Raw genomic sequence first — 15,387 nt, forward strand, 5'->3', positions numbered from 1 at the left:
CTGTGAAAAGATATATAAAAATATACCTTTTAAGATAAGAGAAATGTTTCTAAGTAACCATGGTATGAGATAGACAGTGACGATAGAGACTATAAGAGCTATGGATGTAGAGCTGTGGTAATACACTGGAAAAGTGATATTTTTTACAAAGTATTTCACAACAACTTTGTGAGGGAGATATTCCTCATTTTACAGATTTTTAAGATCAAGACTTCCTGGATCACATAGTTAGTAGCTGGCAAATCCAAGACTTGAAGCCAGGTCTTTTGATAAATATTTTCATGTCACTCCACCATGTTGTCATCCTGAAGAAATTGTTTCTGACAGAAGGTTGGACCTATAGTTATAAAGATGGGCATTCCAGGCAAAAGGAACAACATAGAGCCACAGATGCAAGTGAGTAGTTGGATTTAGCTGGTAAAGAGGATGAATGGAAGGAGGTAAAAGATCAATAGGTGGAGTCCTATCATCCTAAGTTCTAACACTAGGCTGAGCTATTTGGGCTTTTTCATGTGGGTAGGGAGCAACTATTGCAAATATTTGAGCAAGGGTGTGACATGATAAATGTTGTTTTGCTTTATAGAAAGATTCATCCTAGCTGGAATATGTAGACTATTTTGGAAGGAAAAAGAGAATGGAGGTGGGGAAGCCAATTAGTAGACTGTTGGTCTGTTACTGTAGTACACAGGAGAGATTCTGAGCCCTGATTCAGAGTACAAGAAGGGAGAAAGGATGAAAGAGATGTTATAGAGGACACACTGAAGGACTTCATAGCCTTCTACTTGTAGGAAGGAAGAGAAAAAAAAAAAAAGCTGAACAAGTTGTCAAGCCTGGCGACTGGGAGAATATTGGTGCTGTTAACAAAAATAGGTGATGAAAGAGGTTTTAGAGTTAAATAATCAAGTTTTTAATTTTTTTTGCCAAATCTGAGGTTCTTAGCGCATATAAGGTTGATGTCCAGTGGACTTTTGAAAACGTCAGGCTAAGGCTCAATGAAGATAGAGCATTTAATTACGTAGATTTGGGAAGAAAGCTGGTATCTGGGGCCCTGAGGTTGAATAGGATTATACCAAATGAGTATAGGAAGGCACACATCATAAATAGATTTAGAGGACACATTTAAAGTACAGAAGGAGGAAGAAGACACAGAAAACATTAGGGATCATGTGAAGAAGTAAAATCCAATGATTTATGATTCACATACAACAAACATAGACATGAGGTAAAAACATTGATTATAAACCCTCTTTTGCTCTAAGATGTATTTGCCTTTAGAACTAGATTTATGAACCAGCTTTAATAACTGAAAATTTAAAGACAATACTATTTTCCGTATGACCAGGATGTTGATATTTTAGCTAATAGGAATAGCTAAGGACTCTTCTACCCCTAATGAAGATGTTGTGTTTTGTAGGAAAAACTCAAGACTTTTCTCCGGTGTGTCACTATCCAGTAAATCACAGTTGCAATAGTAACATCTCTGCAGCTCAGAAGTGGACGTTTTGTGATCACAAGACCACCCCATGCGCGTTAACAGTAATAAATCCATTCTCAGCTGAGGGAAACACAGGTAAATATTTAACACTTGTAAATGATGCTCTTTACCTTACAACTGTACGCTCAGATTTCCCACACAGTTAGTTTTATTCATCTTTATTTCTTCAACACAATAAACACATACCTTCTTAAATAGGAAAGCACTTGCAATCCTAGAAGATATGAGTGCTGACATGTGATAATAGGCCCACATGGTATTCCATGAACATCTATCTAGGGAGGGAGGTGTGACTTAGTATGTTACTAAAAGTAAAGTTTTTTGTTTTTGTTTTTAATAATAAATTTATTTTTTATTGGTGCTCAATTTGCCAACATACAGAATAACACCCAGTGCTCATCTCTATGTATAATATAGATTGGGTTTTTACCCCCATGGATTTATAAACATATAAAAGGACTTTTTCTGGGAAGGGAACTGAAGGGAAAAGAAGAGATAACCCAAATATCTGAGTGTTTCCCAAAAATTAACAGCATCCCCCAATTCCTGTATTCCCTATTAGCATAATCACAGAAAGTTAGGTTTTACTCCTCATTATTTCTTTTTTATCCAGTTTTACTCATAGCCATAGAGCTGTCCTCAACTGCTTTGTTATCCTTTGCTCTTCTGCAGAGCGATTACAGCCTGGCATAGCCCAGCAGTGGATCCAGAGTAAAAGGGAAGACATTGTGAGCCAGATGACAGAAGCCTGCCTTAACCAGTCGCTAGATGCTCTCCTGTCCAGGGACTTGATCATGAAGGAGGACTATGAACTCGTTAGTACTAAACCTACAAGGACCTCAAAAGTCAGACAGTTACTGGACACCAGTGACATCCAAGGAGAAGAATTTGCCAGAATTATAGTACAAAAGTTGAAAGATAACAAGCAAATGGGTCTTCAGCCTTACCCGGAAATACTTGTGGTTTCTCGATCACAACCTTTAAATTCATTTCAAAATAAAAACTTATAAGTGACTCTTTTTCAAGAAGAAAAGTCTTTCTATAAGAGGTTATTTTATATTTCTGTTGCCTTTATCATGTCGTTTTTATAAAATCCACATGAATATTAGAAGTTTTAATTGAAGTTTCTTCTTCAGGTAAATATTAGTCTTCTTCCATAACATTATAGTATGTTTTTAAATTAATATATTGGAAAGTTTGTGTTTTGCTACATGGTTCCATTGTTTTGTCTCCTTGGTTAATTGAAATTATTTTTTAAATGTAATAGTTCTCATATATCACAATGCCTTGAGGTGTCATGCATTGCTCATGGAAGCCATTTTCATATTCACTTTCCTTGTGGATGATTTATTACTTGTCAAAGATACAGTTTGGCTTTTGGAACTTTAACCTTTATACTCAAATTAGAGTTAGCGCACCATTTCTAACATAGAGTGCCAGGTTCAAATCCTCTCCAAAAGGTTATGCATTAAACTTTGTTATCCAGATTACATTTTTTAAATCTTCTTCATTGAATTCTTAAAAAAAAAAAAAAAGTTTCAAAGGTCAAATGATACAAAGGAGATGAAGAAAAAAATCTTTCAACATATGTTTCTGCCCTCATTTCTAACCTCAGCTAGCAACCAAGGTGACTAAAACTAACAGCACAATATTTATCCTTCTATACCCTTCTTCCTACTGACATGTATATGCTCATTTGGGAAAGGGTTTTTCGTTAATATTATTACAATACATCATACTACAACCTAATTTTTGCACTTAATAGTACATCATGCACAGCCTTCCAGGTCATGTATAAATCTAACTCATTCTTTTTAACTGCTGCATAGTATCAAGGCTGCTTTTTAATTTTTTTAACTTGTTCAAGTTTAGCCAAAACAATAATGATACAATGTGAAGTGGGGTTTTTTTTGTTTGTTTTGGTTTGGTTTGTTTTGGTTTATGTCACTAAATGAAAACTTACAAGGCATAATTGCTCTTCTGAAAATGTTTATTAGTAATGTCATCAAAAACCATGATGCAGGATAAATTTGAAAGTACAGACTTTCAAGAAGGACCAGACCCACCGTATGAAAAAAAAGAAGAAGAAGAGTAAAAATGATCAGAAAGCATGGGGGGCAATTATATATTTTATTAAAATATTTAGTATTTTAATCTCCATTTGGAGCTTGACATTAACCCATGGTGCCTCATTACTATGTCTCTGAGAAATATGGAAATTAGTAGGGAAAAATAGAAACCAATTAAGTATACGAGTTATCATATCTCTTATTTTTAAAGTGTTAGGATAAAGATTTAATTTGGGAAATAAGTTGAGAAGATGGGATCGTTTTAGGTAGTACATAGACACAGCACCAAATAACATTTAAGTCAAACAGGAAATTCTTTTCAGTTCTTCTTTGAGCCTTTTTAAATAAGTAAAGGAGAATGTCACAATTGTGCGGTGTTCTTTTAATCCCCCTTGTTAAGAAAAATAGACTTCAGGCTCAGAACTTAAGAAACCGTATTTAGCCAGAATTTTATAGTTTTTTTTTTATTGCATTTTATTTGAAAATGACCTCCATATGACAAGCGGTACTAGTTTTGTATTTGTAATATATAAAGTTTCATTTCATAATATTCAAACAGAAAGATAGTGAGAAATACTAAATTGTACTACGATATGGGAGTATGACAGCAATCAGAAGTAGTAGGATGACATTAAGATTCAGTCACTCAAGGAGGGGACTTAATCTATAATTATCTATTTTAACAAGCTGGTACTAAATAATCTGAAAGTGGCGTTCTTTGCAGTATATTTTAAAAGAATATTACCCACAAGTGTACTCCACAGAGCAGCTGCATTAGCATCGCCCGTAGCTTGTGAGAAATGTAAATTTGTGGCCCCTACCTCAAACCCGGATCAATCTCGGATAATAAGGATCAGAAATCTGTTTTAACAAACCATCCAGGCCATTATCTGTGCTAAAGCTCACGACTCTGTTTGAAGAAATGCAGGAGAATTACACATAAAATAATTTCCCTTTAGGTTCACAGATCTGTGTTCCTTATGTCTGTTCAGGATATACAGTCTCCGAACTGAGGTTTGATTAGGAAATTTGAATTTTTTTTTTTCGCATTCACTTGAATCCCCAAAACAGTTTTAGCCACGTTTTGCATTTTAGAAAGATCACTTAAGTATGATAATCAGATTAGTAGATTGAATCTACCACTCAGCTTTTTAAAGTACTTTAAAAGGGGGCAAACACTCAAATTATGACAGCATAAGACAGAGCTGATGTGGGAATGAGACAAGAAGCAAGACTTGATTTGCTGGAAGTTAGGCTAACGAAGTTGGCATCACTATGAAGGACTGGATGTGGTGGTGGCAGTAGCCAGCAGCGAGAGCTGGTTTCATCAGGTCTGTAATTCTCTGCTCACCCTCCCCACCCCAGTCAAATACTTAATTTCCTAATATATGAGGAAAACTTACAGCCAATTGGGAGAACAGGAGAATCGATCATCTTTGATGTTACCAATCCTCACAAACATCTCACTGTTCTCTACAGTCTCAACTCCCATCTCTGAAAGCCCAGTCCCCAATCTCCTGCTTTTTCTCCCCTTTTCCCCTGGATCTTTTTTTTTTTTTTTTTTTTCAATTTCAAAGACCCAGATTTATTTTTAAAAATGAAATTCCTTTGCTTGGCTTGTCCCTTCTCATCCTTTTCCTGGAAAATTATGCTGTCTTTACTCTTGTTATCAATTTCATTCTTAATCTTTTAAAAATTTTAAAGGGGCGCCTGGGTGGCTCAGTTGGTTAAGCATCGGACTCTTGATTTTGGCTCAGGTCATGATCTCAGGATCCAGGATCGAGCCCCGCATAAGTCTGTGCCCTTGGTTATTCTCTCCCTCTCCCTCTCCCTCTTCCTTCTTTTTCCCTCTTCCCTCTCCCTCTCTCCCAGAGAGAGAATGAGAGGGAGTGTGCACACTTGCTCAGGAGGAGGATCAGAGGGAGAGAGCTCAAGCATGCTCCCTGCTGAGCACGATGCCCTTCCTGGGACTTGATCCCATGACCCTGAGGTCATGACCTGAGCCGAAATCAATATTTGGAGACTGAGTCACCCAGGCATCCTTTATCTTTTAGAATTTGATGTCATACAATTCATGAATCTCTAGATTGAAAAGAATGATTATGCCTGGTTATGCTTCAAATTCCCCAAATAAAGACATTAAATAGACACATATCTCACAATCAAAAATTGTCTACTGATGATGAGGGAACCTAATCCCTACCCAGCAATGTTCTTCATCTCTAGACAGTGCTGTCCATTCTCTAGATTGATTTAAAAATCTATTTCCCTCTCCGAGGATACCAGCATGGAGAATAATTATGACATAGAGCCAATGTAGACATAAACCTGTACTATTTCTTCTTGCTAATAATTTTAGGATCATTTAGGACAAACTAATATTTTGATAATCTATGATAGAAGCTCTGTCCTATCTTTTCTACCTCGATATCAGTAACCTGTGAGAGGTCCTGCCGTTTGCAGTTGAATGAGTTCAGTATCCTTCCACTTTTTGATTTGACCCTAGGTTTTAAGTGTTGTCTGGGTGTTTAAGAAGCCTGAAGTCATCAAGATAAAACCTAACCTCAAAAATTGGAAGCCAAGTAACCTGCGGAGAAGGAATACACAGAAAATTTTGATTGATTTGGTTAGGGCATAATTAGGGCATGGTGCATAGGCTAGATTTTTCTGGTTTTCAAAAATTGAATTTTGTGTGTGTGTGCTATTTCAATTTTCATCAGCACTCCTGGTTCTAAACACTGAGATAGAGTCCATCTATTCCCTCCCCCACATGACAGCTCTTTTATATATTTCCAGGGAACTCTTCTGTCCCTGATGACTTTTTTGTTTTTATACCTTAATCCCTTCTTCCTTCAATGGCTATTTAAGAGGTATGGTCTGTATTTTAAAGTATGGTACCCATAACTGCATGTGATACTTCTAATCCATTTAGGTCTTATTAGCACAGTTGGGATATCTCCTCCCTTGTAATTAATATGTTAAGAGCTATTTTTAGTAGTCACATGACATTGCTGAGTTGATATTTAACTAAAATGAGCTAAAAATCCTGTCTTTTCTAACTATGCTGTTTTGCCTTATCTCTCCTTTTTCACAAAGTTGAGTTGGGTTTTTGGCTCATATATGACACTATGCCTTAATCCCTCTTAATTTTTCTAAATTCATTCCTAGTTCCAGCCACTCAGGATAGTTTTGATTCCTAAACCTGGAGTCTCTCAGCTCCTCATCCACAAATTTACAAAGTTGCCTTTTGTAATTTCATCTAAGTTACTAATTAAAATGTCGAATGGTACTGGGCCAAGGAAAAGTATGCAAAAAGCCACAGGCCTCCTCCCTTCAACTTGACAAAGATTAACTAATTGTCACTATTTAGGTACAACCATGCACCTACTCACTAATGAATATAACTGAAATATTTTTAAAGTGTTAACAGATTATCATAAAAGACTATATAATCTACAAATTTAACCAAAATATCTCTATTTCCAGGTCAGTTTTTAAAGCATTGGTTTATTATTTCATCTAAAATGTGTGTTTCAACGTAAGCACAGTTTTGTTGGGGGCTTGGGTTACGGTACATTAAAATATTAGAAAGAGGGATGTCTGGGTGACTCAGTGGTTGAGCATCTGCCTTTGGCTCAGGGCGTGGTCCCAGAGTTCTGGGATTGAGTTCCACATCGGGCTCCCTGTGAGGAGCCTGCTTCTCCCTCTGCCTGGGTCTCAGCCTATCTCTGAGTCTTTCATGAATAAATAAAGTCTTAAAATATATATATATATATATATATATATATATATATATATATATATTTAATACATATATATTAAAAAGGAACCTTACATAGAAACCGTATGGTATTGCTCAGGCTTTGCTTATGAACTCTAGATGCAAGGCACTGTGACCACCAAAATCTCATGATTTAAGGATATCAGCTATATAAAGAATACCCAAATTCAACATTTAAAGGAAAAAAAAGAACTAAGAAAATTAAAGACTAAACAGAAGACAACCTTAAAATAGGTATAAATAATACCCTTAGAGAGATTTGAGTAGGTATATCTTTAAAACTAGAAGTTGCCATGAAATGGAAACAAACAAAAAAAATGTAGAAAAAGTTCAAACTATCATCCTCAAAATAGCTACCCAGAAACTGTTTACTCTAAAAAAAAAAAAAAAAAAAAGATTTTTATTTATTTGAGGGAGAGAGAAAAGACTCCTCCCCGAGCAGGGAGCCCGATGCAGGGCTGAATCCCAGGACCCTGGGATCAGGACCTGAGCCAAAGGCAGACATTTAACCCTCTGAGCCACCCAAGCGCCTCCAGAAACTTTGTTCTCAAAAACTGTCCCACCTCTTGTTCAACTACTGACCTAGAGATTTTTTTTTATAGTAGCTAATGCATCCAAAGCTCCGGATTCCTTCATGACAGTATTTTGGGACACTGAGCAAATGGGGAAGTGCCCACAAAAGAGCTGCAAGTACTCTTCAACTTCAGTTTGAAGGCTCTTCCCCTCATCAAGAATACAAAAAGAAAAAAAATAATTGGTTCTATATTGATTTATGTGGTTAAGTGAGAGTACAGCTTAAATGACCAGATACTCTACTTTGTTTAGAAAGAACATAAAATGATTGGATGGAATATGGATTTGCTTTCTGGCATTTCACCAATTAGAATTAAGTTTCATCCTGTGGATCTTATATTCTGATAGGATTTATTAAGATAAAATCATGCTCTGGATTTTTGTCATACCACAGGAGGAAACTGTACTTTGCATTGCCTGTCAAACCTTATTTTTCTCTTTATTTTTTCACCTTTTCTGGGGGGTGGGGGGCGGGGGGGTGAGAAAGCATAAGCTCTAGTCTCATAGCATATTTCAATTAAACAATGTAGTTATGTCAGCTATAATCATCATGTTTAACACTAGATCCTCAGAGCTTACTGATAGTTGAAAGTTTGTACCCTCTTACCAATCTTTTTCTATTTCTCCTGCTCCCCAGCCCCTAGCAACCACTTTTCTAGTCTGTTTCTGTGAGTGAGCATAAGTCTTTTTTTTTCTTTTTTAGCTTCCACACATAAGTAATCTCATGCAGTATTTCTCTTTCTCTTTCTGGCTTATTTCACCTGGCATGATGCCCTCAAAGTCCATCCATATTGTCGTAAATAGCAGCATTTCCTTCTTTCTCATGGCTGAGTGATGTCCCATTCTCTGTGTGTGTGTCTCGCATCTTTTTTATCCATTCATCCACTGAGGAACATTTAAATCTTTTCTATATCTTGACTATTGTAACTAAAATTTTTCTCTCAAAAGAACAAGAATGATTCCTTTTTCTTTACTATTTCTTTACTGTTTCTATACCTTTTTACTGCTGTGAGTTGCTTCCCATTAATGTGAAGTTTAAGGAGTTTTCAGGGATTCATATGGCATGTCTGGTCTGTACAAAAGCATTTTAGAGGCTACTAAATACTGTTTTCAGAGACTCAGAGAAACACCTGTGCTTGTTTCCTTCTAGGCAAACTTAGATTTTGGAATAGTGGTTCTTCAATTTGGTGACAAGTACTCAAAAATGTTCCCTTAAATATTCTTCAAACTTTAGAAATAATAGTGTGTTAGGATGGAAGAAATGCAATACATATGGATGAATTGTAGTGAACAAAGTATTTCTTAGGGGAAAGTTTCCTCTCAGTAGGCATAAAAAGCCCTACGATCTCTACCAAAAGCCCCAACCTACCTTTAAGATTATAAAAGTTTTTCACCGAAAACATTGCAGAAAATTCCTAGTAGGCTAGCAGAGGGAGAAAGGGTTTAAAAGTAGTAGCTAGGCTGACACCCTGGACACATTTTGTTAAGAAACACACACACACACCTCAGACAGCAACATCCACAGTGTTAGATTTCTTAACTTCTTGCTGATGAAACCTCTCCCTGACAAGGAGTGTAACAGGGAAATTTACTCTCCATCCATTCTAGAAATCACTAGTGAATATTGACCCACGTGTCAGGTAGTAGTGATGCCATGAAAGAGGTAAATAGCCTCCTCAACAGAGTTATATTCTAGTGGGAGAGGAAGACAATACACAAACAAGAATTGCACAAATTTATTTAAGTGACTAGGATCCCATCAACTAACCATTCGTGTTGTGAAAAAGAACAAAGAATAGTGGGTTTCAGAGGGATTAGAAGAGAAGGATCTACCTTAGATTAAAAAATGATTAGGATCCTTTTTTAAAAAGCAAAGTCTGAGAGAGAGATTTCCCCCAGTGAAGAGGAAGAGCCTGCCAGGTGAAGAAGAGGAGGATGAGGGAGGCCAATGTTTCTGGAGGTAATGACTGAGGACAAGGGAGCTGTGAGCTGAAGCCACAGCAGTAGGAAGAGGCCTGAATCATGTAAGACTTCAGGGAAGAGTTTGAATGTCATGATATGTGTAATGGAAGCTATTGGATAAATTCGAGCAGAGAACTGATATGGTGTCCTTAGTTTACATGTTTGAAAGTCACTAAAAATGACTGGAGGGAGCTAGCGCAGCAAGCGCCACTTAAGAGATGGTTCCATAGATGATGTCTGGGCTGCAGAGGGTAGAAAGGACCAGATCTCAAAATTAAATTGATGGGATTTAATGCATGTTTTAAACTACTGTAAGGAAATGCCCAGTCCTTCAATGCCAGACGTCTTTCATCTTTCTAAAACAGAATGTATCATGCCACATCTGTTTAATCTTCAAAGGTCCCCAAATATCCACGGGATAGAGACTAATCTCCTTATGGAGAAAAAAAAAAAAAAAACCTGTAAGTCAGCAGCTACGTAGCTTTTCAGGCTCTGCCACTAGCATCACCCTGTCCATGCCCTGAACTTCAGCTACACCAAACTACTCCATTTTTCTTTTGTCATTGCCTTTCACATGCTGTGAACACACCCTGGAATGCCACTTACTCCTCCTCTTATGCGCCTCAAGAACTCTGAGTCATCATCCCCAACACTCTCATAATCTGATACGAGTTAGTTGCTGCTTCCCCATGAGCTCATTGCAGCCCAAGTCATTTTTTAATTGTGTTCTAACTTTTTGCAACAGACTGAAATCCCTGAGGGCAAGGACTATGCTTTGTTATTTGTATTCCTAGAACCTACATCTCCTGAATTCTTTAACTGCTTCTGGAAATGAATACATAAATGGGTGGATGATGCCGAAAACTGAGTCATACAGTGTATTCACTCAGGGACAGCATTTCAGGAACATTCTTCACATTATTGTTGTTGGTTTGAGAGTTGTCAGAAGTTTCCTGTACCATCTCATGAACAGCAACTTTCTTTCTTCTCATCAACGTACAGGTATGCTTTCAGTACAAAACAGCTGGTCATTGTTCTGTACGGTGTGGTGAGCATGTCACACTCGGTAATGGAGAACCAGCAGAAGACAAGCAAGATAAGGACCAAGAAGAAAAAGTCCAAATGAAGCAGAACATCACTGTACTACGTAGCATCTGTCTCACAGTGGGGCATATGAGCTCAGGCACACTTGTATCGCCCAAGAAGGTTCTTAGAATAATGCCACCTCTCAGCTTTTCCTGACTGGTTGGGCTATTACCAGACTTTTTCCCACTGCTTGGGACTTTATGTTAATGAAGAGCTAGGAACCTCCGTCCAGAAGCCAAGGACAAGCTGTGCATATGTCTCGGAAGCATTTCCTAGATTTACTGTCTTCATCTGATTTTAGTCATCTTTACTCATTGAGCCAACAGGACAGGCCATAAAGGCAATCACGTTTATGAAATTTGCTCTCACACCTGTTTGGACAAACTGTGATACCCCGTATGAGGCAGGGAAATGGACCATGACTTCCTGCATATGTGAGTATAGTACTTTGCCCTTCAGGCTCTTAGAATCTTAACCTAATCAATGAGACTTCATAGGCTATTTTTAAAGGCCTGTCAACCTAATTCAAATTTAGCCGAGGGCCAGTGTATTTGTGGAAAATGGTCATTTGTATTTCTGATAATACTAAATGTTTAAACGTAGAATCTTCATGTCCCTGAAAATTATATTCCTTTATTTCAAGTTGATTTTACTTACAAATTTTATGAAAAATAACTGGTAACTTCAGGTTCATTACCCACTAATAGTTTATGGAGCTGGACTAAGAATCTAACTCCTAAGTTTAATTCTGTTCCATCTTATTCAGTTATGAATCTTCTATACGTTACAAACTGTGGGGACGTTGAAATAAGGTCTACCACAATTAGCATATATTCTATTGAGAGTATATTCTATGTGAATGTCTTCCCTGAAATAGTGTGCAGTAGGTGCACTTGACTTTACCCACATGAGGGGAAGAGAAGCCTGGTAAGATGCAATAAGGCACTGGGACCAAATCCTACTTTAAGGATCATTTTCCAAATTCATCAGACCACTTTATTTTTTTGTATTTTTTTTTTAACTAGACTCCACATCCAACATGGAGCCCAACGTGGGGCTTGAACTCACAACCCTGAGATCAAGACCTGCGCTGATATCAAGAGTTAGATACGTAACCAGCTGAGCCATCCAGGGAACCCAAGCCACTTTAGTCATGGGTTGTAGAAGGGTAGGAAAAATAAAAGTAGATAAAGTCTTAAAACTACTATGTAAAACTGTTTCTTTATCAAGTGGAAAATGTAGGATTTTTTAAACAATGGACTTTTGTTCTATGGAGAGTCCTTCCAGAACGCTGATTCTTGTGAGGAGCTGTGCCTGGGATGAAAGCAGCATAATGCCGTGTTTCACTTACTAGGTTCCTTCATTCTATAGGAACCATAATATTTATTCACCATGAATGTGAACTAGGAAAGCAGTGTTCAGGATATCTTCATGTATGCAAAGATCTTAATGCTCATCTTAATTTTATCTATTTTGTGGGGTTGGGTTTTTTTTTTAATTTTATGTATTTACTTAGAGACAGACAGAGAGAGAGAGAGAGAGCACTGAACATGAGGAGGGGCAGAGGCAGAGGGAGAAGCAGACCCCCTGCTGAGCCCAGAGCCCGACCTGGGGCTTCATCCCAGGACCGTGGGATCATGACCTGAGCTGAAAGCAGGCACTTAACCGACTGAGCCACCCAGGTGCCCCTGGCTACTTTGGGGTTTTTTTTATTATTTTTTTATTATTTTTTTAAGAATTTATTTATTTATTTATTTATTCATTTATTTATTTATTCATTTATTCATTTATTCATGAGAGACACAGAGAGAGAAGTAGAGAGACCCAGGCAGAGGGAGAAGAAGGCTCCATGCAGGGAGCCTGATGTGGGACTCGATCCCGGGTCTCCAGGATCAGCTGCTGGGCCAAAGGCAGGTGCTAAACCGATGAGCCACCCAGGGATCCCCTACTATGTTTTTAAAGGTAAGACCAAAACCTAGGCATATGTAAGTAAATACACAAACTAACAAACAATATGCCCATGAAATAGTTAAGCAAATACGAGCCACTCTATAACATGAATATCAACCTTAGTTCTCAGAGACTAAGCTAGACTATTTAGTAAGTTCCAAGTTGTGTCACTGAGTTTTGAATGTAGCCACTATTAAATGTTCTGATCATAAAAAATAATCTGTTTTCAATAGCTTTTCAGCATAAATATCTCATTTCATCATCCAAACCAACCTATGTAACCTAATGGCCATTTTAGGAAATCCAAATATTGTTTATTCATAAAAGACATCTCAATAGGAATTTTTTTTTTATTTTGACTATAGGGTCTGAATTTGGGATCGACAAAATCAAGAATATTTTTAAGAAGACAAACTATAAGTCAGAAATATTTAAAGATAAATATTTACAGGCAACATTTTCAAAATACACAGCAATAAACAACAATGGTTATTAGAAACAATTGTTTTTAAGAAACGATTTTCTCTCAAATAAATAAAAATCTTTAAAAAAAATTATTGCCTTTAAGGAGATAATATTAGAGATGAAAGGAGCAAACCTTTACAACCAAAACAACTATCCAAAATGTACATGTCTACTAAAAACAGTCAGGCCTTAGGAGCTGGAAAATCTTTGCCAAACATAATGTGGAAATTAGAAAGAAACAGACACAAGTTGAAGTAACAGGATAGTCAGGAAAAGGCCAATTGGCTCTTTCCGAAGATACCCGGCAGGTGTTCTGACATTCTCTTATGAAACTTCAGGCTCTGCCTTTAGTTTTATAAAGTTAGACATGAGTCTTGGCATCAAGTATGGATCCAACCATCAGAGTGGCACACACAGATTCTAAGACTGATCAATAAAATCAGAACGCAGTGCCATTTTATTCACTAAGGACAGGAGATAGAACTGTTGTTGGGCCTTCATGACTTTGTGAAAAATATGTTTTCCACTAGTTCGATCTGTGCCAGACACATAAATTGTAAACAAAAAGAACACAGAAAACAGGGTGTCTGGTTATTTTCCCAACAGAGATACCATAATCAAGGCTCTAGACTTGGGTTCTCTTCCACCCAAGGAACACCTCAGTGGACATGACAAGGACCACTTCTCTTTCTGCTACCTCTGCCAAGTGGTCATTCTTTAAATATGTTAGTTCCTTCCAGACAATTTACTCCTTTTCAAATTATGAAATATCTCAAACGCACAGAATATAATCAGGATTCTGGGCATCTGAGTGGCTCAGTCGGTTAAGTGTCTGCCTTCGGCTCAGGTCATGATCCCAGGGTCCTGGGATCCAGCCCCACATTGGGCTCCCTGCTCAGTGGGGAGCCTGCTTCTCCCTCTGCTGGAGCTCTCTCTCTCTCTCTCTCTCTCTCTCGTGCACTCTCTCAAATTAATAAATAAAATCTTTAAGAAAATAAAACAAGTATTCCATATACCACACATTCTAGGTGCTATCTGTATCAGACTTCTTTTTAAAGAAATAAAACAATATAAATAGAACTAAAGCTCCATTCCTCTATCTTCCTCTCATCACCACCACCTTTTTCTTCCCAGAATAAAGAACTATCCTGATGTAAACATGAATCATCCCATGCATTTATGACTATATCCACAGTAGTGTCATTTCATAAATAGCACTACATTATACATATCTATTTGTAGGTTCTGGTTATCTCTCAACATACTTTTTTAAGATATGACCACGTTGATATATGTAGCACTGCATTTGGTACAGCACACTATAGCAGAGAGTAGATTTTTATCATTTTATGTATGTATGTATTTTATTATTTGTTTGTGTGTAAGACAAACACCTTTATTATTTGTTTCTGTGTAAGACACAGAGCTCACAGGGCCAAAATCTAAGGGTAGGCAGGGCTGCGTTCCTTTTTGGAGACTCTAGAAGCAAATCTGTTTCCTTGCTCATATGGGTTATTGTCAGGATTCTTCTGTTCCTTGCAGTTGTAGGTCTGACATCCCCATTTCACTGCTTTCCTCTAAGAGTTGTTCCCAGCTTCTTTTTTTAAAAAGATTTTATTTATGTATATGAGAGAGAGAGAGAGAGCATGCAGGGGGTGGGGGCAGGAGTAGAGAGTGACAAGCAGACTCCACTCTGAGCATGGAGCTAACACGGGGCTTGACCCCAGGACCCTGAGATCATGACCTGAGCTGAAATCAAGAGTCGGACGCCTAACCAACTGAGCCACCCCGGCGCCCCGAGTTGTTCCCAGCTTCTAAGGTCCAGCTACACTTCTTGTCTCATGGTCCACTTCTTCCATATTCAAAGCCAGCAAGGATGAGGAGAAGCCCTCTGAAAATTTCAATCTCTCCTGCCTCTCCTCCAAATGATACAAAGCAATCTCTTGATCTTCAGGTCATCAGATTGCACCTTTAATTCCATCTGTAATCTCAATTTCCTTTAACCA

The 15,387-nt window shown here is 37.6% G+C and overlaps 1 protein-coding gene across 2 annotated transcripts in view; it reads left to right on the forward strand.

Moving 5' to 3' along the window:
- RIPK2 (receptor interacting serine/threonine kinase 2) overlaps positions 1 to 2,985 on the forward strand; it is a 28,885-nt gene extending 25,900 nt beyond the window's left edge. Inside the window, exons 10-11 of one of the 2 annotated variants that reach the window (XM_025433702.3) lie at positions 1,415 to 1,570; positions 2,168 to 2,985. In XM_025433702.3, coding sequence (XP_025289487.1) covers positions 1,415 to 1,570; positions 2,168 to 2,505 — 494 coding nt within the window. In that variant the 3' untranslated portion in view covers positions 2,506 to 2,985. The remainder of the gene's footprint in view (positions 1 to 1,414; positions 1,571 to 2,167) is intronic. The other variant, XM_025433703.3, reaches the window with a different exon arrangement.
- The last annotated feature ends 12,402 nt before the right edge of the window (positions 2,986 to 15,387 follow it).

The sequence above is a fragment of the Canis lupus genome, chromosome 29 (genome assembly GCF_003254725.2).
Source record: "Canis lupus dingo isolate Sandy chromosome 29, ASM325472v2, whole genome shotgun sequence".
NCBI classification, from domain to species: Eukaryota; Metazoa; Chordata; class Mammalia; order Carnivora; family Canidae; genus Canis; species Canis lupus.